The 22,539-nt window shown below is 49.0% G+C and overlaps 1 protein-coding gene across 1 annotated transcript; it reads left to right on the top strand.

Annotated features, from left to right (window-relative positions):
• Positions 1-8,350: 8,350 nt before the first annotated feature.
• AGMAT (agmatinase) lies at positions 8,351-22,333 on the top strand. The gene is made up of 7 exons (XM_032759018.2): positions 8,351-8,706; positions 10,331-10,533; positions 13,623-13,671; positions 14,711-14,906; positions 15,906-16,085; positions 19,197-19,281; positions 20,325-22,333. The coding sequence occupies exons 1-7, from the start codon at positions 8,435-8,437 to the stop codon at positions 20,396-20,398; spliced, it is 1,059 nt and encodes a 352-aa protein (XP_032614909.1). The 5' UTR covers positions 8,351-8,434; the 3' UTR covers positions 20,399-22,333.
• Positions 22,334-22,539: the final 206 nt, after the last annotated feature.

Raw genomic sequence — 22,539 nt, 5'->3', positions numbered from 1 at the left:
TTCTCCTGCCTCAGCCTCCTGAGTAGCTGGGAATAATTACAGGCACACGCCACCACACCTGGCTAATTTTTATATTTTTAGTAGAGATGGAGTTTCTCCATGTTGGCCAGGCTGGTCTCCAACTCCTGACCTCAGATGATCCGCCTACCTCGGCCTCCCAAAGTGCTGGGATTACAGGCGTGAGCCGCTGTGCCCGGCCAGCTAATTTTTTTCTTTGACAGATGAAAGTATTCTGAACGTGCTAAACAATACATTTTTACTTAGGGCTAGGGGACAGAGAAGGTGAAGATGAGTGTTGAGGATGTAGCAAGGTGAGTGAGTGTCACAGAAAGCCCCGAGCCAGGCAGCCTGGGGAGGCTGGAGTTGCTGCAGGGTCATTTCTGAGCTTCCACAAGCACAGACAAGTTCAGCGTTGACTCCTTCTGCAGAGCCCTTACCTCACTATTCAGCAGGCCAAACGGAATCAATCCATGCAGATGGCTGAAATGCACACGGTGTTTTCCCCTCACTCAGGCTGTCAGTTTTGTTGACTGAGATACTCATCACCCCAGAGCTGCTTTTCACAGTTCTAGAAGATCTGTTCCATCATTCAGTCACTCACAAAACATTTATTCTTTGCATTTTACAAGGTACTGCCCTTGGAGGACACCCAAAAGGTTGAAGTAGATATTGGAAATTATAGTTTACTAGACGGGTACTTCCCAACCTTCTTCCTGTCATGGCATACATAGAAAATGATACAATTTGTATCTCTCACTGAAGTTAACTGGGGGGGAGTTTGGATCCCTATCAGAGTTGGTAAAAAAATTTGATATTTTCTACCTATTGTATAATTATGATTTGGAAAAAAATCAAATTATTAGGGAAAGCATTAAATATTGAGCTAATATAATACAAAAATTAATACAAATAAATACAAATAAATAATAAATACAAAAATTAGCTGGGCATGGTGGTGCATGCTTATAGTCCCAGCTACTCAGGAGGCTGAGGCAGGAGAATCACTTTAACTTGGGAGGCGGAGGTAGAAGTGAGCCAAGATCACGCCACTGACCTCCAGCCTGGGCGACAGAGCAGGACTGTCTCAAAAAAAAAAAAGAGATGGCGTCTCACGTCTTGCTATGTTGACCAGGCTGGTCTTGCACTCCTGGGCTCAAACAGGTCCTCCCTCCTTGGTCTCCTAAAGTGCTGGGATTATAGTCGTGAGTCTCTGCACCTGGCCGTTTTACTTTTCTGTGAAGGTAGCTGTTTAATATTAGGTTTTGTTTTGTTTTGTTTTTTTGAGATGAAGTCTTGCTCTGTCACCCAGGCTGTAGTGTAGTGGCGCGATGTCAGCTCACCGCAACTTCTGCCTCCCGAGTTCAAGTGATTCTCCTGCCTCAGCCTCCTGAGTAGCTGGGATTACAGGTGCGTGCCACTGCACCTGGCTAAATTTTTTTTTTTTTTTTGAGACGGAGTTTTACTCTTGTTGCCCAGGCTGCAGTGCAATGGCGCAATCTCAGCTCACCGCAACCTCCGCCTCCCAGGTTCAAGCAATTCTCCTGCCTCAGCCTCCCAAGTAGCTGTGATTACAGGCATGTGCCACCATGCCCGGCTAATTTTGTATTTTTAGTAGAGACGGGGTTGCTCCATGTTGGTCAGGCTGGTCTTGAACTCCCAACCTCAGGTGATCCGCCCGCCTCGGCCTCCCAAAGTGCTGGGATTACAGGCATGAGCCACCGTGCTCGGCCAATTTTTTGTATTTTTAGTAGAGACGGGGTTTCACCATGTTGGCCAGGCTGGTCTTGAACTCCTAACCTCAGGTAATCTGCCCGCGTCGGCCTACCAAAGTGCTAGGATTATAGGCGTGAGCCACCGTGCCCAGACCAATATCAAGTTTTATGCTTGATATTTGCATATTTGCTACACACAATAATAATCAGAACTTTAAAAGAATGATCTCTTGAAATTCTTGATAGCCTTGAGCTCAAGGAGGTAATACAAATCCTAAAATAAATGTTAAATTCAAAAATTTACAAAAGTTGAAATTGGCCGGGCGTGGTGGCTCACGCTTGTAATCCTAGCACTTTGGGAGGCCGAGGCAGGCGGATCACGAGGTCAGGAGATCGAGACCACGGTGAAACCCCGTCTCTACTAAAAATACAAAAAATTAGCCGGGCGTGGTGGCGGGCGCCTGTAGTCCCAGCTACTCGGAGAGGCTGAGGCAGGAGAATGGCGTGAACCCGGGAGCCGAGATTGCGCCACTGCACTCCAGCCTGGGCGACAGAGCGAGACTCCGTATCAAAAAAAAAAAAAAAAAAAAAGTTGAAATTGTCTTTTCTTTCATTAACAAATGTACAATTGAAATTTCTTGTGATAACATGAATGGATTTTTATCTTTTATTTTTTATTTTTACTTTTTTGAGACAGAGTCTCGCTCTGTCATCCAGGCTGGAGCGCAGTGGTGCGATCTCGTCTCACTACAACCTCCACCTCCTGGGTTCAAGTGATTCTCCTGCCTCACCCTTCTGAGTAGGTGGGATTACAGGCATGCACCACCATGCCCGGCTAATTTTTGCATTTTTAGTAAAGACAGCGTTTCACCACGTTGGTAAGGTTGGTCTCAAACTTCTGACCTCGTGATCCGCCCGCCTTGGCCTCCCAAAGTGCTGAGATTACAGGTGTGAGCCACTGCACCAGCCAGATTTTTATTTATTTATCTTTATTTTTATTTTTTTTTGAATCAGAGTTCGCTCTGTCGTCCAGGCTGGAGTGCAATGGCGCAATCTTGGCTCACTGCAACCTCTGCCTCCCGGGTTCAAACAATTCTTCTGCCTCAGCCTCCCGAGTAGCTGGGATTACAGGTGCCTGCCACCATGCCCAGCTAATTTTTGTATTTTTAGTAGAGATGGGGTTTCACCATACTGGCCAGGCTAGTCTCTTGGCCAGGCTGGTCTCAAACTCCTGACCTCGTGATCCACCTCCCTTGGGCTTCCCAAAGTGCTGGGATTACAGGCGTGAGCCACCACGTCCGGCCCAGTCCGGATTTTTATTTATTTATTTAGAGACAGAGTTTCACTCTGTTGCCCAGGTTGGAGTGCAGTGGTGCGATCATGGCTCACTGCAGCATCTATCTACCTCCTGGGCTCAAGCAATCCTCCCACCTCAGTCTCCTGAGTAGCTAGGACAAGAGGCATGCGCCACCATGCCCAGCTAACTTTTTTTAGATTTTTTTCGTAGAGATAAGGTCTCACTATGTTGCCCAGGCTGGTCTCAAACTCCTGGTCTCAAGCAATCCTGCCATCTTGGCCTCCCAAAGTGCTAGGATTATAGGCATGAGCCACCACACCCAGCTAAACACATTTTTCTTTTTTTGAGACAGGGTTTCACTCTGTCACCCAGCTGGAGTACAGTGGCACTATCTCGGCTCACTGCAACCTCTGCCTCCCGGGTTCAAGTGATTCTCATGCCTCAGCCTCCTGAGTAGCTGGGACTACAGGCGTCTGCCACCATGCCTGGGTAATTTTTGCATTTTTAGTAGAGATGGGGTTTTACCATGTTGGCCAGGCTGGTCTTGAACTCCTGACCTCAAGTGATCTGCCACTCTTGGCCTCCCAGAGTACTGGGATTACAGGTGTAAGCCACCACACCCAGCTGAAAACATTTGATAGATTCTAATTCTGTAGTTTGGGATGGGGTCCAGGAATCTGAATTTTAACAGACACTCCAGGAAATTGATGTAAATGTTTCTCACAAACAATACTATGAAACCACTGACTGAAGCTAGCAGTTCTCAGATGTTTTTGCTTTTTTAAATCTCAAGACTCCTTTACACTATTACAATTATTGAGGCCAGGTGTGGTGGCTCACACCTGTAATCCTAGCACTTTGGGGGGAGTCCACGGTGGGAGGATCCCTTGAGGAGTTCAAGACCAGCCTGGACAACATAGTGAGACCCTCATAATTACAAATTTTTTTTTTTTTTTTTTTTTGAGACGGAGTCTCGCTCTGTCGCCCAGGCTGGGGTGCAGTGGCGCAATCTCGGCTCACTGCAAGCTCCGCCTCCCGGGTTCACGCCATTCTCCTGCCTCAGCCTCTCCGAGTAACTGGGACTACAGGCGCCCGCCACCACGCCCGGCTAATTTTTTTTGTATTTTTAGTAGAGACGGGGTTTCACCATGGTCTCGATCTCCTGACCTCGTGATCCGCCTGCCTCGGCCTCCCAAAGTGCTGGGATTACAAGCGTGAGCCACCGCGCCTGGCCAAAATTTTTAAAAAAATATTAGCCAGTTGAGGTGGCATGAGCCTGTGGTCCAGCTACTCAGGAGGCTGAGGTGGGAGGATCAATTGAGTCCTAGGATTCAAGGCTGCAGTGAGCCACGATGGTGCCACTGCACTGCAGCCTGGGAGGCAGAGCCAGACCCTGTCTCTAAAAAAAGTAAAAAAATAATTATTGAGGATCTCAGAAAGCTTTTGTTATGTGGGATGTGTCTGTTGATATATACAGGATTATAAATTAAAAGAGGCACACACACAACAAAGAAAAAAAGGCTGGGCGCAGTGGCTCATACTTGTATTGCCAACACTTTGAGAAGCTGAGGTAGCAGTATTGCTTGCATCCAGGAGTTTGAGACCAGCCTGGGAAACGTAGTGAGACCCACCATCTCTTTTTGGTTTGTTTTTTTGAGACAGGGTCTCACTTTGTCTCCCAGGCTGGAATGAAGTGGTGCGATCACAGCTCACTGCAGCTTTACCTCCTTGGGCTCAGGTGATCCTCCCATCTCAGCCTTCTGAGCAGCTGGTGAGAGGTGAAGCCGGCTGGGCTTCTGGGTCGGGTGGGGACTTGGAGAAATTTTCTGTCTAGCTAAAGGATTGTAAACACACAATCAGCACTCTGTGTCTAGCTAAAGGTTTGTAAACACACCAATCAGAACTCTGTGTCTAGCTAATCGGGTGGGGACTTGGAGAACTTTTGTGTCTAGCTAAAGGATTGTAAATGCACCAAACAGCACTGTGTCTAGCTAAACGTTTGTAAACGCACCAAACAGCACTCTGTCAAAATGGACCAATCAGCAATCTGTAAAACGAACCAATTAGCTCTCTGTAAAATGGACCAATCAACAGGATGTGGGTGGGGCCAGATAAGGGAATAAAAGCAGGCCACCCGAGCGATTAGCGTTAACTCGGTCAGGCACTCTTTCATGCCGTGAAAGCCTTGTTCTAAGCCTTGTTCTTTCGCTCTTTGGGTCTGTGCTGCTTTCATGAGCTGTGACACCGCGAAGTTCTGCAGCCTCGGTTCTGAAGCCAGTGAGACCACGAACCCACTGGGAGGGATGAACAACTCTGGACGTGCCACCTTTATGAACTGTAACACTCACCCCAAAGGTCTGCAGCTTCACTCCTGAGGCCAGTGAGACCACGAACCCACCCTGATGAAGGAAGGAATAACTCCATATGCACCGCCTTTAAAAGCTTTAATACCGTGAAGGTCTGCAGGCTTCACTCCTGAAGTCAGCGAGACCACGAACCTACCAGGAGTAATAAACTCCGGACACATCTGAACATCTGAAGGAACAAACTCCGGACACACCATTTTTAAGAACTGTAACACTCACTGTGAGGGTCTGCGGCTTCATTTCTTGAAGTCAGCGAGACCAAGAACCCACCAATTCGATACACTGGGACTACAGGCATGCACCACCACTCTTGGCTAACTTTTGTATTATTTGTAGAGACAGGATTTCCCTATGTTGCCTAGGCTGGTCTCAAACTCCTGGACTCAAGCCATCTGCCTGCCTTGGTCTCCCAAAGTGCTAGGATTACGGGCATGAGCCACCGCACCTAGTGAGACCCTATTTCTACAAAAAAATACAAAAATTAGCTGGATATGGTGGTGTGCACCTGTAGTCCTAGCTACTTGGGAGGCTGAGGCAGAAGGATTGCTTAAGCCCAGGAGGTGGAGGCTGCAGTGAGCTATGACCGTACCACTGCACCACAGCCTTCATCACAGAGCGAGACTTCTATCTCCCTTAAAAAAAAAATTCAGGGCCGGGCACGGTGGCTCACGCCTGTAATCCCAGCACTTTGGGAGGCCGAGGCGGGTGGATCACGAGGTCAGGAGATCGAGACCATGGTGAAACCCCGTCTCTACTAAAAATACAAAAAATTAGCCGGGCGCGGTGGCGGGCGCCTGTAGTCCCAGCTACTCCAGAGGCTGAGGCAGGAGAATGGCGTGAACCCGGGAGGCGGAGCTTTCAGTGAGCCGAGATCATGCCACTGCACTCCAGCCTGGGCGACAGAGTGAGACTCCGTCTCAAAAAAAAAAAAAAAATTCAGGATCTTTTGAGGGTGGGCTTCTACTGAACATTGGACATGTGGAGCTGAGGGCCAGGATGGAGCACTACAGGCAGACAGAAAAGCATGAACAAAGGAAAGGAGGCAAGAAAGTGGGGCTGAGGCAGCTGACCATGGGCTGGAAGAACAAGCCCGTGGAGCTGCAGAAGGGAAAACACAGGAAGGATTGGCTCTAGGAAGCATTACTGGGCGGACATATGTATGGTGATACTAGTGAGAGTGAGATCAGCTGGAAAGCTGGCTGTGGGAAGGCCTGAACCAGAGTAGCAGCAGAGGAAATGAGCAGAAGGCTTGGGTGCAGGAAACCATCAGGACTTCTTAAATTTGGGGGCATAGAGCAGGATCAAAGACAGGGAGGCAGAAAGTCGCTGGCTGAACTTGCAGCCCACCCCAAGTGCTGTCAAGCATCCAGGTCAGGGTTAGAAATTGGTCTCTTGGAGCTCAGGGCTGGGATTTGGGCTTGTGGTTGACCTGCCTGTGGGTGAAAATCATCACCTCCGTATTAAAAGGGATTGCCAGCTGAGAAGGAGCCACCACAGTGGAAGGAGACCAGGGGAGTCCCAGTCAAGAGGCCACCTGAGGAACATTTCAAGGAGAGATGGTGCTCAGCAGTAGTGGATGATGGGGGGACCTCACTGGAATGCCTGGCACATAGCAGACACTCAGTAAATATTTGTGAACTGAATGAAAGAAAAACCAGGAGTAAGAACGTGATACATTCAGGACAAGCAACATGAAAGAAATAGTTGAATTTGGGAGTCAAGAGAATAACTGAGACCCTTTAAGTGGCATAAGGGAGAAAAAAAGGAAAGGATAACTGAGAGATTGTTGCATTTGTTCCAGAAAATGGCTGGGACCTGCTCCAAGGCCAACACTGAGCACTGATAATTGGCCATTAGGGAACTCTGTCCCGACCTGCAGAGTGGAGGCTCCACTCTGGAGTGGAGGCTGGAATGGTGTGGGGTTTAATGTGCAACCTTTGTGTGTTTTTTTTTTGTTGTTGTTGTTGGAGACAGAGTCTTGCTCTGTTGCCCAGGCTGGAGTGCAGTGGCACAATCTTGGCTCACTGCAAACTCCGCCCTCCTGGATTCACGCCATTCTCCTGCCTCAGCCTCCCGAGTAGCTGGGACTACAGGCACCCGCCACCATGCCCGGCTAAATTTTTGTACTTTTAGTAGAGACGGGGTTTCACCGTTTTAGCCAGGATGGTCTTGATCTCCTGACCTCGTGATCCGCCCGCCTCGGCCTCCCAAAGTGCTGGGATTACAGGTGTGAGCCACCGCGCCCAGCCTCTAAGTCCTTTTTTAACAAGATTATTTAAAAAGACTTTACTGGCCAGGCGCGATGGCTCATACTTGTAGTCCCAACTACTCGGGAGGCTGAGGTGAGAGGATCGCCTGAGCCCAGCAGTTTGAGGCTGCAGTGAGCTATGACTGTGCCACTGCACTCCTGCCTTAGCAACAGAGCAAGACCCTGTCTCAAAATAACTAGCTAGCTAGCTAAGTAGCTAACTAACTTTACTGCTTCTTGAGACTCCTATCCCTGGACATTTAAAAATACATTAATATTTTTTTAAAAAATGCATTTCCTATTTTTCTGGCTTAGAGAAAGATCATTTTCCTTCATATCTTTCTGGCTTTAAAAATATTACTCTGGGGTGGCTGCTGTGGCTCACACCTGTAATCCCAGCACTTTCGGAGGCCAAGGTGGGAGGATCACTTGAGTCCAGAAGTTCGAGACCAGTCTGGGCAACACAGTGAGACCGTCTCTATAAAAACAAACAAAATTACTCTGAATGGGAGAAGAGGCTGCTGAAGGCCACAGTGGGGAGCAGGGCGCAGACACCTCTGGCACAGTGCCGGCCAGTGGGCACCCCCGGCCTGACTCTCTTTGCCAGAGGCTGAAGTCCAGAGGGGTTGAGGGGAGAGCACCGCAGCTCCCTGGGGCCCCTCCCCCGCCTTGATTCCAGGGCGCCCCTGACCTTTGAGCCGGCTCGGGTTCCGGCTCTGGCGCGTGCACACTCGCCTCGCCGTTCGGGACCAGCCAGATCGCGGCGGCCTCGCGGGCGGTCTGGTCGGTGAGGTCGGGGCCGCGCGCCGCAATGCTGAGGCTGCTGGCGTCCGGCTGCGCCCGGGGCTCGGGGCCCGGCGTGGGCGCGCGTCCTGCCGCAGGGCTCTGCCACCCGGGGCGCCGCCAGAGCCGCCAGGCTTCCGACGCGCCCCGGAACCTGCCCCCCAGCCCCGAGTTCGTGGCTCGGCCGGTGGGCGTCTGCTCCATGATGCGCCTGCCGGTGCAGACCTCCCCCGAGGGGCTGGACGCTGCCTTCATCGGAGTACCCCTGGATACTGGGACTTCCAACCGGCCTGGGGCAAGGTAAGGCCTGAAGGACGGGGGCCGGGGACACGTGGAGGGACTGCTTGCTGGCTGTCGGGCATGGAAAGCACCGGGACAGGCGCCCCTGCTGGCCCCGGGTCGAGTTGGAAGCTGGTGGCCGGCTCCAAAATGCCCCTTATGGTTTGAGATGGTTGATTTCCCTGGACCCTCAACAAGCAACCCCCAGAGCTCAACATGGGCGTGGCCTCCCACATCTTTAGTGTCATCATTGGTCAAGAAGGGATTTTGGCCGGCCCGGTGGCTCATGCCTGTAATCCCAGCACTTTGGGAGGCTGAGGCGGGCGGATCACGAGGTCAGGAGTTTGAGACCATCCTGTCCAACATGGTGAAACCCTGTCTGTACAAAGGTACAGAAAAAAAAAAAAAAAAAAAAAAAAAAAAGCCGGGCATGATGGCGCGGGCCTGTAATCCCAGCTACTCGGGAGGCTGAGGCAGGAGAATCGCTTGAACCTGGGAGGCGGAGGTTGCAGTGAGCTAAGATTGCGCCACTGCACTCCAGCCTGGGCAACAGAGTGAGACTCCGTCTCAAAAAAAGAAAAAAGAAGGGATTCTGGAGACTGAACCTTCTCTGTGTCCCCATCCTGGGGCCTTGCGGGGATGGCTGCTATGGATTCCTCTCCTCTCCTCTCCCCAGCTTACAGTGGCAGGTGACATTGCATTTGAGAGCAGAAACTGGCTTCCCCTTCCCCAAATCTGTGGATGTCACCTGACTCAGGAAATGCTCAAATGAAGGCAATTTTCCTAGGATCAAGTCGGAGGAAGCAAAATTCATCTTCCTAATTATTGAACATCAGCAATTTCTTTTTTTTTTTTTTTTTTTTTTTTGAGACGGAGTCTCGCTCTGTCGCCCAGGCTGGAGTGCAGTGGCGCAGTCTCGGCTCACTGCAAGCTCTGCCTCCCGGGTTCACGCCATTCTCCTGCCTCAGCCTCTCTGAGTAGCTGGGACTACAGGCGCCCGCCACCACGCCCGGCTAATTTTTTGTATTTTTTTAGTAGAGATGGGGTTTCACTGTGGTCTCGATCTCCTGACCTCGTGATCCGCCCGCCTCGGCCTCCCAAAGTGCTGGGATTACAAGCGTGAGCCACCGCGCCCGGCCCGAACATCAGCAATTTCTGATTCAGCTCAGCAACACTATATCTGACCGTACTGATCTGAATTATAAAAGTCAGCACTTATTAAATGTCTCCTAAGTGCAAGGTGCTTTGCATAGATTACCTCATTTAATTTTTACTACAGTGCAAGGTAAATATTTTACAAATTAGGAAACCGAGACTCAGGTAGATAATGAAATTGGCTAATGCCATTTAGTACACTTATTTAGTCTCTTCGATATATAGCCTAGATCAGTGATTCTCAAGTGGGGCGGTTTTGCACTCAGGGGACATTTGGCAATATCTGGAGGCGTTTTTGGTTGTTACACCTTGGAGGAAGGGTGCTACTGGCACCTAGTGAGTACAGGCCAGGGATGCTGCTAAACATTCCATTATGCAACACCGCAACATGGAATCATCTGGTCCCAAATTGCTGAGGCTGAGAAGCCCTGGCCTAAGCAAAGCCTGAAATCTCTGCAGATGGCTGACAGGACGATTCTTCCTTCTGCAGATTCGGACCTCGCCGCATCCGGGAAGAATCAGTGATGCTTCGGACAGTCAATCCTAGCACGGGGGCCCTCCCCTTCCAGTCCCTCATGGTTGCAGACCTAGGCGATGTGAATGTCAATCTTTACAACCTTCAGGACAGCTGCCGGCGAATTCAAGAGGCCTATGAGAAAATCGTAGCAGCTGGCTGTATTCCTCTGACCTTGGGTAATGTCAGTCTGCAAGAGCCAGAGTAGTTCCCTGCACTCAGGGTTTATTTATCAGGGGCTTGAGTACAGCTACTTCTCCCCTGCAAGCCACTGCAAATGTGCAGACAGTAGGAAAGAGAGCATTGTAATTCATTTATTTTAATCCTTAGGGAGAGAATATTTCACGTGTGTGTGTGTGTGTGTGTGTGTGTGTGACAGTCTCACTCTGTTACCCAGACTGGAGTGCAGTGGTGCAATCTCAGCACATTGCAACCTCCACTTCCTGGGTTCAAGTGATTCTCCTGCCTCAGCCTCCCAAGTAGCTGGTATTATAGGCGCCCACGACCATACCTGGCTAATTTTTGTATTTTTGGTAGAGTCGGGGTTTCGCCATGTTGGCCAGGCTGGTCTTGAACTCCTGACCTCAAGTGATCCGCCCACCTTGGCCTCCCAAAGTGCTAGGATTACAGGCGTGAGCCACCGTGCCCGGCCAAGATGATATTTCTAATGACTTTATTTGCGAGGAGAACTGCAAAGAGGGTGTTTTTGTCCTGCTCAGGTTCTACATCAACCTATAGGGCAGCTTTCCCCTTATCCCCTCACTCCTGGCCCACTCTCATTTTTTCTCTTGTTCACAAATACTTAAAATGACAGGGATCTTTTCCTAAATATCCAAATTCATTTTTGCTAAATTAGAGAGCCTAGCCTGCACGGCATAGTGGGAGGAGTATGGTTTCCGGATGGCATCGTTGGAAGTCTCAGCTGCACTTTTCCCTAGCAACGTTGCTGTATACCCTGCTTGATGCTCCACACCCTCACCTGTAAGATGGGAATGATCACAATAACACCTACTTCACTGCATGGTGTGAGGGGCATATAATGAAAGTGCACATGAAATGCCCAGCATCAAGCATGGCATATCTTTTTTTTTTCTTTTTTTTGAGACAGAATTTCACTCTTGTTGCCCAGGCTGGAGTGCAATGGCACGATCTCGGCTCACTGCAACCTCCGCCTCCCAGGTTCAAGCAGTTCTCCTGTCTCAGCCTCCTGAATAGCTGGGATTATAGGCGCCTGCCATCATGCCCAGCTAATTTTTGTATTTTTAGTAGAGATGGGGTTTCATCATATTGGTCAGGCTGGTCTCGAACTCCTGACCTCAGGTGATATGCCCGCCTCGGCCTTCCAAAGTGTTGGGATTACAGGCGTGAGCCATTGCGCCCGACCTATGCATGGCATATCTTAAGCCTCAATAAATGTTAGCTATTATTATTATCAGAAAGAATACTTTCCTAGGTCTGTGCTGTCCAGTAGGGTAGCCACTAGCCACATGTAGCTACTTAAATTCTTTTTTTTTTTGAGACAGAGTTTTGCTCTTGTTGCCCAGCTTGGCTCACGGCAACCTCCGCCTCCCGGGTTCAAGCGATTCTCCTGCCTCAGCCTCCTGAATAGCTGGGATTACAGGCACGTGCCACCACGCCCAGCTAATTTGTTGTATTTTTAGTAGAAATAGGGTTTCAACATGTTGGCAAGGCTGGTCTCAAACTCCTGACCTCAGGTGATCCACCGCCTCAGCCTCCCAAAATACTGGGATTACAGGTGTGAGCCACCATGCCTGGCCTAAATTCAAATTAATTAAAATAAAATATTCAGTTTCTTAGTCATATTAGCTACATGTATGTCACATGTGTGTCACATGTGGATAGTGGCTACCATATGGGCCAGTGCAGATAGAACATTCTCATCATCATAGAAGGTTCTATTGAACAGAGCTATTCTAGGCATTTTCCTAGAATACTCTGAAAAGGCAATTCCTAGAGTAGCTCTTGTCTAATTTCCTCTTTTATTTATTTATTTTTGAGACACGGTGTCACTCTGTCACCCAGGCTGGAGTGCAGTGGTGCCGTCATGGCTCGCTGCAACCTTGCCCTCCCTGGGGTCAGGTGATCCTTCCACTCCAGCCTCCTGAGTAGCTGGGTCTCCAGGCGTTTGCCACCATGCCCAGCTAATTTTTGTATTTTTTGCAAAGATGGGGTCTTAATGTATTACCCAGGTGGACCTTGAATTCCTGGCCTCAGGCGATCTGCTTGTCTTGGCCTCCCAAGGTGTGAGCCACTGCGCCTGGTCTATTTTTATTTTTATTTTTTAGAGACATGGTCTTTCTATGTTGCCCAGGCTGGTCTCAAACTTCTAGGCTCAAGCTATTTATTTATTTTATTTTATTTTATTTTATTTATTTATTTTATTTTATTTTTTGAGACGGAGTTTCACCCTTGTTGCCTAGGCTGGAGTGCAGTGGCGCGATCTCGGCTCACCGCAACCTCCGCCTCCTGGGTTCAAGTGATTCTCCTGCCTCAGCCTCCAGAGTAGCCGGGATTACAGGCATGCGCTACCATGCCTGGCTAATTTTGTATTTTCAGTAGAGATAGGGTTTCTCCATGTTGGTCAGGCTGGTCTTGAACTCCCAACATCAGGTGACCTGCCTGCCTCAGCCTCCCAAAGTGCTGGGATTACAGGCATGAGCCACCGTGCCTGGCAAGCTGTTCATTTTTTTGAGATAGTGTCTTACTCTGTCGCCCAGGCTGGAGTGCAGTGGCACGATCACAGCTTACTGCAGCCTTGACCTCCCAGGCTCATTTAGCATCCTGCCATTCGATAAGATCTTACTGTAGCTGTGGTTATAGCTCCCCAGTCTGAAAGGGTGAAAATTGGGTTAAGATTATTCAGCTGGGCATGGTGGCTCACGCCTGTAATCCCAGCACTTTGGGAGGCCAAGGTGAGTGGATCACTTGAGGTCAGGAGTTTGAGACCAGCCTGACCAACATGGTGAAACTCCTTCTCTACTAAAAATACAAAATTAGCCAGGTATGGTGGTGCACACCTATAATCCCAGCTACTCAGGAGGCTGAGGCAGGAGAATCGCTTGAACCTGGGAGGCAGAGGTTGCAGTGAGCTGAGACTGTGCCATTGAACTCCGGCCTGGTCAACAGAACAAAACTACATCTCAAAAAAAAAAAAAAAAAAAAAAAAAAGAGAGAGAGAGAGATTATTCTATGTAATCCTCCAGTCCTCCAATTCACTTTCCAGACGTTTTCTTCTTCCTCTTTGCAGGTGGAGATCACACAATCACATATCCCATATTGCAAGCGATGGCAAAAAAGTAAGACCCAAATGGCGTGGGCCCAGCAAGGTTTCAAAAGCCAGAAGCTAGGGAATGAGTTATTTGCTGTTCGGTGGCATTAGGTGACTGCTGCTGGCTCAGGTTATGAGCTGCTTCTGGGGATCAAAATTAAGGTTGAGCTCCAGGTGTCTCTGTCAGTCACCAGCTAGAAGCCAAGACAATTTATTATTAACACTTCTGGCCACCCTCCCTTACCCTAGATCTGCCCTGGTATGTGTGCTCAGCATTTTCAACTTGCTTCTGTTTTTGGAAGATGAGCCTCTAGTGAAATACACAACCTCAGTTAACTTTAGTTTCTGTTTTGCTTCAACGGCCAAAAACAAACACTGACAGGCACAATGGTGGAGCTTGCTGAGAGGCCCTTGTTTCCTCCTGAAAGGGCACCTTTCCCAATCAAAAGACTGATTTGCCAGTAGTGGAAGTCTACCCGGGATTGGCCGACTTTGGCTAATTTAGTTTGAGAAAGAGACAGAAGGACCAGGGTGGAGGGTGGCAGCTCCAGAATGTGTCTATGGAAGCACATGTGGGTGGCATTCTGGTTGGAGGTGGGAGGGTGCAGGTCTTTGCTCAAAGCTGCATTTATTCCTCACGGATTTGGATCAGATGTTTATTTTGGGTGGCTGGCAGGGGTTGATGGAGGTTATGGAGAGAGCTGGATTGAAGCTTCCTCTTCCTTGGTTGGGGAAAGGGCATGTCTTGGTTTAGTTAAGCCTTCAGCCAAGCTTTCCTGTGCCACCACCCTTGATTCTCATCCTGTCTCTAAATGAAGCAAATTCTGGGTGATAGGTGTGGGTGGCAGCCAAAACATGTCTATTTCCTGCCTGACTTCCGTGAGTTTATTGTTCCTCTGAGATGCTAAGTGATCTCAAGAAGACAGGAACCAGTTGCAAGGCAGCAAACGGATGCCAGGTCTCCCCTTTTTGGCTGTGAATTGTCACCAAGTTTTGGTGGCCTGAAGGGTGGCTGTGCTAGGGCCCCACAGGGAGGGTTGGCCTCTGAACTGCCCTGTTGTCGTCAGGCATGGCCCAGTGGGGCTGCTGCATGTGGATGCGCACACGGACACGGCCGACAAGGCCCTAGGAGAGAAGCTCTACCACGGGGCGCCCTTCCGTCGGTGTGTGGATGAGGGTCTCCTGGACTGTAAGTGTGTGGTGCAGATTGGCATCCGGGGCTCCTCCACGACCTTGGATCCCTACAGATACAACCGGAGCCAGGTGACAGACCGAATGCCCCCCACCCTTGCCCCTCAAAATGCCTTCCTCTCCGTTGCCTCACCAGTGGCAACCAGGGATTCAGCAGGGGCTTTACTAATCAAGTCTGAAAGCAGGGATAAAAGGCTGAGTTTGCATCATCGGGGCATATGGAGCACAGGAGTGAGGAGGTTGGTTTATGGGCCACGGGAAGTCTATTGCTGCGGTGGGGAGACAAGCAGAAATCGAACAACCCCTCGGACGGTGATGGCTTAGAAGAGGGGAGGAGGCTGGGCGCGGTGACTCACACCTGTAATCCCAGCAATTTGGGAGGCTAAGGTGGGCGGATCACCTGAGGTCAGGAGTTCGAGACCAGCCTGGCCAACATGGCGAAACCCCGTCTCTACTAAAAATACAAAAATTAGCCAGGTGTGGTGGTGCATACCTGCATTGCCAGCTACTCGGGAGACTGAGGCAGGAGAATTGCTTGAACGCGGGAGGTGGAGGTTGCAGTGAGCCGAGATCGCGCCACTGCACTCTAGCCTGGGCGACAAAGTGAGACTCCGTCTCAAAAAAAAAAAAAAAAAAAAAAAGAGGGAAGAAGGTCCGGACCCAAGATGAGTTGCCACCTGCTTAGTTCTGGTCCTCATACCCTCTAGGCAGAATGGCTCTCAGACAGACATATATGACAAGACCCCAATGGGAAAGACCCAAATCCCTTGCTTTTAGAGTTGCCAAGGCCAGTCTTCTGGACAGAGCAATTCAAAAGGTGCTAGCGTGAGCTGCTGTTTCCCACTCTTGCTTTAGCAAAGCTTCTCTCTGATTCCAACTCCATCAGTCAGCTTTGACCCTGCTTCCTTACCACTCATTGTCCCTCCCTTCCTCACCTGTAAAATAGGATAGTTCCCTCTTCATGGAGATGGAGGGTCGTGTGATGTGCACACAGAGCTGAGCATGGGGCTGGCAAACAGGAAATGCCCTGTAAGTGCTGCCAGGCAGAAACCTCAGTCCCTGTCTCCACAGGGCTTCCGGGTAGTCCTGGCTGAAGACTGCTGGATGAAGTCGCTGGTTCCTCTGATGGGGGAAGTCAGGCAGCAGATGGGAGGCAAACCCATTTATATCAGCTTTGATATTGACGCTCTGGATCCTGCCTATGCGCCAGGGACAGGGACACCTGAAATTGCTGGTCTTACTCCTAGTCAGGTAAGGAGATTCCACCAGTGAAGATCCTGGGGGTGGAGACCCTTAACACCCATTTTCCTGGGACTTGAAGCGAATCTTTAGGAATCAGGATAGGATTTTTGTTTGTTTGTTTGAGACAGAGTCTCACTCTGTCGCCCAGGCTGGAGTGCAGCGGTGCGATCTCGGCTCACTGCAACCTCCGCCTCCCAGGTTCAAGCGATTCTCCTGCCTCAGCCTCCTGAGTAGCTGAGATTACAGGCACACGTCACTATGCCTGGCTAATTTTTGTATTTTTAGTAGAGATGGGGTTTCACCATGTTGGTGAGGCTGGTCTCTAACTCCTGACCTCGTGATCCACTCACCCAGGCCTCCCAAAGTGCTGAGATTACAGATGTCAGCCACTGCACCTGGCTGCCAAGGTAGGATTTTAAGAGCAGAGCACCTAGGCCTTTTCTGTTCTCTGGGCTGAGAATAAGTTTGAATACCCTCTTACTGAAGGGTGATTGATTTTGGCAAGGGCCTTCATTTCCTATCTAGGATATAATAGTCCCTTATTTTATCCTTTATTTCCTCTTCCTGCCTTCAGTTCATCTGTCATGAAAACAACAGTTCATGAGAACAACATTATAGTATCCTCTCTTAAGAACACTAAACTTGGCCGGGCACGGTGGCTCACGCCTGTAATCCCAGCACTTTGGGAGGCCGAGGCGGGTGGACCACGAGGTCAGGAGATCGAGACCATCTTGGCTAACACAGTGAAACCCCGTCTCTACTAAAAATACAAAAAAATTAGCCGGCGCAGTGGCGGGTGCCTGTAATCCCAGCTGCTCAGGAGGCTGAGGCAGGAGAATGGCATGAACCCAGGAGGCAGAGCTTGCAGTGAGCCGAGATAGAGCCACTGTAGTCCAGCCTGGGTGAAAGAGCGGGACTCTGTCTCAAAAAAAAGAACGCTAAACTTGGCCAGGTGTCATGGCTCACGCCTGGAATCCCAGCACTTTGGGAGGCCAAGGCGGGTGGATCACAAGATCAGGAGTTCAAGACCAGCCTGGCCAAGATGGTGAAACCCTGTCTCTACTAAAAGTACAAAAATTAGCCGGGCGCGGTGGCAGGCGTCTGTAATCCCAGCTACTTGGGAGGCTGAGGCAGGAGAATTGCTTGAACCTTGGAGGTGGAGGTTGCAGTGAGCCGAGATCATGCCACTGCACTCCAGCCTGGGCAACAGAGCAAGACTCCACCTCAAAAAAAAACCCAACCAACCAACCAACCAACCAACCAAACAAACAAAAACACTAAACTTGGCTGGGCGCGGTGGCTCACACCAGTAATCCCAGCACTTTGGGAGGCCAAGGCACCAGGCGGGTGGTTCACCTGAGGTCGGGAGTTTGAGACCAGCCTAACATGGAGAAACCCCATCTCTACTAAAAATACGAAATTAGCTGGGCATGGTGGCACATGCCTCTAATCCCAGCTACTCGGGAGGCTGACGCAGGGGAATCACTTGAACACGGGTGGCTGAGGTTGCAGTGAGCCGAGATCGTGACATTGCACTCCAGTCTGGGCAACAAGAGCAAAACTCCATCTCAAAACAAAAACACTAAACTTATCTTTTTAGGGTTAAATTTAAATAGAAGTGCATACAATGGGCCAGGCGCAGTGGCTTAGGCAGTAACCTAAGCACTTTGGGAGGCCAGGGTGGATGGATCGTTTGAGCCCAGCCTGGGCAACATAGTGAGATCCCATCTTTACTAAAAATAAAAATTAGTCTGGTGTGCTAGTGTGCACCTGTAGTCCCAGCTACTGGGGAGGCTGGGGCAGGAGGATCAACTGAGCCTGGCAGGTCAAGCCTTCAGTGAGCCGTGATCATACCACTGCACTACAGCCTGGGTGACAGAGACCTTGTCTCAAAAATAAATAAATAAATAAATAAATAAAAGTGCATTCGATGGCACAATTACCTGCCAAGTTAAGCTCAAGAGTTTTAGAAACACCCAAATAAAGCTCCAATAATGTGTGCTGGGAGTAAATGCACGGGGGCAGAATGGTTATGACTAGAATCTCCCCGAGGGCAGGACCTATGTATTGTTCCCTACCTTGTCCTTGGAGCCTAGGACAGTGCCTGATACATACAAATAGTAGGCACTCAAAGACATTTGAGAGTAAATGAATGAAGACTGCTTAAACCTAATCAAGTACCTTACATCCTCTAAGATCTTAAAGGAGGGTGGCCATAACTCTCTCTTGAAATGGCCGTAACCATCCTCTCTTCTCATGAGGGATTTCTGAAACACATTCCTCATCCCTCTGCTTAGCAACCTTCTGGGCTTTTCTTTTTTTTTTTTTTTTTGAGGCGGAGTCTCGCTCTGCCGCCCAGGCTGGAGTGCAGTGGCGCGATCTCGGCTCACTGCAAGCTCCGCCTCCCGGGTTCACGCCATTCTCCTGCCTCAGCCTCTCTGAGTAGCTGGGACTACAGGCGCCCGCCACCACGCCCGGCTGATTTTTTTTTTTTATATATTTTTAGTAGAGACAGGGTTTCACCGTGGTCTCGATCTCCTGACCTCGTGATCCGCCCGCCTCGGCCTCCCAAAGTGCTGGGATTACAAGCGTGAGCCACCGCGCCCAGCCCCTTCTGGGCTTTTCACCTGCAGGATGGGAACCCTTTCAGACAAGGTCACTCTCTTCCCATCAGTCTCCCTCACTTATTCTGTCTTCTGGCCACATCTCACTACCTCAACTTTTCCCATCTTGGTGTCTTTGCCTGTGTTTTTCCCTCTGCCTGGCCTATCCCTTGAACTGGGTATTTCCACCTTGGGGAAGCCTTACCCACCTCTCCAGGTTGTTACCTGTGCTGTTACCATTCTGGGCTTGCTTTTCTTGAAGCCCTTGGTGCATGACATTGAAACGACTGGTTTCCTTGTCTCCATCACCACACCATGCAGCCCTGAGGAGCAGGGACTGTGTACGCATTATCTGTGTCTCTGGGAGGCCTGCCAGTGTGCCTGGCAGTCAATAAATGTTCATGGAGGGAAAGCCAATTCCAAGTCAAAGGGTGGCATGTGCTGGGAAAAGCTCTACTGGGTGCTTTTCATTGTAAATGATTACCACTGTGGACAACTTAGTCTTGATGTTGAACAGGCTCTGGAGATCATCAGGGGTTGTCAAGGCCTGAACGTGGTGGGCTGTGATCTTGTCGAAGTTTCACCACCGTATGATCTTTCTGGTGAGTAGGCAAGGAGACTGTGATCTATGGGCAGCTGGTAGCTTAAATTACATGAAGCTAGTTAATCAGTCGAAAATGGGGCTGTGCGTGGTGGCTCAAGCCTGTAATCCCAGCACTTTGGGAGGCCGAGGTGGGCAGATCACCTGAGGTCAGGAGTTCAAGACCAATCTGGTCAACATGGCGAAACCCCATCTCTCTAAAGATACAAAAATTAGCCAGGTGTGGTGGCACACACCTGTAATCCCAGGTACTCAGGAGGCTGAGGCAGGAGAATCGCTTAGAACCTAGGAGGCGGAGGTTGCAGTGAGCTGAGATTGTGCCACTGCACTCCAGCCTGGGTGACAGAGTGAGACTCCATCTCAAAAAAAAAAAAAAAAAAAAAAAAAGGATGAGTCCCTTATATGACTTGCAGAAGCGGCTGAGCATGTCCAATGGTGAAGAAAACACACCTATTACTGCACACCTTACAAACATGAGCTCATTAACCCTAACAAAACCCCTAGGAGGTAGTTAAGTATCATTAGCTTGCCCACCAATCAGCAGAAGAGAAAGAAACCAGCCTGCAGTCTAGTGACAGGGTGGCCCAATCCCCCTCTCCTTTGATGTTTCATTGCAAAGTGAATTCTGAAGCATAAATAATATATGTTAATATTTATCAAGTAGGAACTTAGCTGGTTAAGATCTTCAAAGCAGATGCCATCCCAATAATTTTAATGTAGACAAGCTTATGGAGTTAGGCCTATTGACCTCAGAGGGTAGATAATAAATACAGTACACATCATTGTTATAGGTTCTCCTTTGGGAAATATCTGTTCTCAGAGCAAACAAAGAACTTTCTGAATTTAAAAATATGACTCCCAAATGATGCTTGATGGAGGCAGAGAGCCTGGGCATGCGTGTTCACAGCTGGCGGGCACCCTAGAGGGGTGCACAAGACAGGGCTCTGGAAAAGGAGGCACAAGGGGAAGAAAGCTGAGGAGTCCCAAGGCTTGGCTCAGGGGGTGGTCTGCAGGGTATTCATGTCAGGTTTTACTTTTTCGTAGGGAACACAGCCCTGCTGGCGGCTAACCTGCTGTTTGAGATGCTGTGTGCTCTCCCCAAAGTGACAACCGTCTGAGTCTTGTGCTCTTCAAGACAAAACAGATTGCGTTGCTGAGAAGTTCTCAAGAAGAACTTATGAGTAAGCAGTCTGAGAACTAAAGAGTTTATGCCAAGAAAACTTTCTGCTGAAAGTGTCATTGCTGGCTGTGAAGTTGGGATAGTCAGAATTCTCACCCAAACAGCAACATTTCTAAGGAACTTGGATTAATTGGAAAAAAAAAAAAAAAAGGAGTACTTGTACTGCTTTGATTTTTTTTCCTTTGATGAAAGATGGAGGATAAAGGGGAAGTGAGGAGAATTTCTTTCAAGATTATCTAAACATTAGAAACATGACATTTAAAAAAACTATGAAATAATACTGTATAAGCATTCCATATTTCTATATCTTCCTTTTAAACCTGTATTTTTTTCGAGATACAGTTTTGCTCTTGTCACCCAGGCTGGAGTGCAATGGCATGATCTTGGTTCATTTCAACCTCTGCCTCCCAAGTTCAAGCGATTCTCCTGCCTCAGCCTCCTGACTAGCTGGGATTACAGGTGCCCGCCACCACGCCTGGCTAATTTTTGTATTTTTAGTAGAGAGAGGGTTTCACCACATTGGCCAGACTGGTCTTGAACTCCTGACCTAAGGTGATTCGCCCGCCTCAGCCTCCTAAAGTGCTGGGATTACAGGTATGAGCCACCACGCTCAGCCGCTTTTTAAAGTTTTGATGATCTGCTTCCTAGAATATTGAGTATCTTCCTTTAAAATACAGCTCCTCCTCGGATGCTGCAGTGAGCTGAGATCACACCACTGCACTCCAGCCTGGGTGCCAGAGCAAGACTCCATCTCAAAAAAAGAAAAAAAAAATACAGCTGCTCCTATGAGGTGCTTAGGGCTGCATCTTGGTTTTAGGACCACTGTGAACGTAAGTAGAAAGTATAAAATAACACGGAGAGCCTAATGAAGAACCTTCTTGCTCAGAGGCCTAGAAGGGTACACAAAATGTCTTCTAAACTAGAAAACCTAAGGCTGGACATGGTGGCTCACGCCTGTAATCCCAGCACTTTGGGGGGCCGAGGCGGGCGGATCACTTGAGGTCAGGAGTTCGAGACCAGCCTGGCCAACATGGTGAAAACCCATCTCTACTGAAAATACAGAAATTAGCTGGGCGTGGTGGTGAGTGCCTATAGTCCCAGCTACTCAGGAAGCTGAGACAGGGGAATTGCTTGAACCTGGGAGGTGGAGGTTGCAGTGAGCTGAGGTCATGCCACTGCACTCCAGCCTGGGTGACAGAGTGAGACTCCGTCTCTAAAAAAAACAAACAAACAAAAAAAACAAACCAGGCCGGACCGGGTAGCTCATGCCTGTAATCCCAGGCCTAGGCAGGTGGATCACCTCAGGTCAGGAGTTCAAGACCAGCCTGGCCAACATGGTGAAACCCCGTCTCTACTAAAAAAAAAAAAAAAAACCCAGAAAATAAAACAAAACTGGAAAACATCAGCTGGGCTTTTTTTTTTTTTTTCTGAGACAGAGTCTCGCTGTGTCCCCCAGGCTGGAGTGCAGTGGCCCGATCTTAGCCCACTGCAATCTCCGCCTCCTGGGTTCAAGCAATTCTGCTGCCTCAGCCTCCTGAGTAGCTAGAATTAGTCATGCGTCACCACGCCCAGCTACTTTTTCTATTTTTAGTAGAGACGGGGTTTCACCATGTTGGCCAGGCTGGCAGCTGGGCTCTTAATGTTACTTATTGTAACTCACTTCCTGTAAGACTCAATCTACTCTTCAAGTTGATGTACCCTCTATGACTGTAATTCCTGAAATCTGCAGTTAAGCTGTGGTGATCTTAAGTGTGTGTTGAGTTCCATGCAAATTCAATTCTGTTGATAATGTGTCCATAATTAAATCATCATCTTACAATGCAAGGGCTACCCCATAATTATCACACATTAAAATAGTTTATTTCTTTTTCCATTCTGTAATCTTAAAATAACATCAGCTTCAGTGCCTGTTCACAATACAAAAAAAGTCAAAAAACAAAAACAACACCCAAAACATAAAAAAGAAACAATTTGCCAAATAAGTTATTTGTTCCTAAGAGTATCAAAAGTGCAAAATATTCACCTTCTTTTCACATCTCTCCCAAGTATAATCATCCTCCTTGACAAACTGAAGACAGA

Source organism: Hylobates moloch, unplaced genomic scaffold (genome assembly GCF_009828535.3).
Source record: "Hylobates moloch isolate HMO894 unplaced genomic scaffold, HMol_V3 SCAFFOLD_9, whole genome shotgun sequence".
NCBI classification, from domain to species: Eukaryota; Metazoa; Chordata; class Mammalia; order Primates; family Hylobatidae; genus Hylobates; species Hylobates moloch.
Note: the sequence above shows the minus strand (reverse complement) of the source record. Positions and strands in the feature narration are given on the sequence as shown.

Excerpts from the sequence above, each read along its gene's own strand:
- AGMAT (XM_032759018.2), top strand. The coding sequence starts at position 8,435 with ATGCTGAGGCTGCTGGCGTCCGGCTGCGCCCGGGGCTCGGGGCCCGGC. Across the intron at positions 13,672-14,710 it reads TTGCAAGCGATGGCAAAAAA|GCATGGCCCAGTGGGGCTGC; the intron begins GTAAGACCCAAA and ends TGTTGTCGTCAG. Across the intron at positions 16,086-19,196 it reads CTGGTCTTACTCCTAGTCAG|GCTCTGGAGATCATCAGGGG; the intron begins GTAAGGAGATTC and ends GATGTTGAACAG.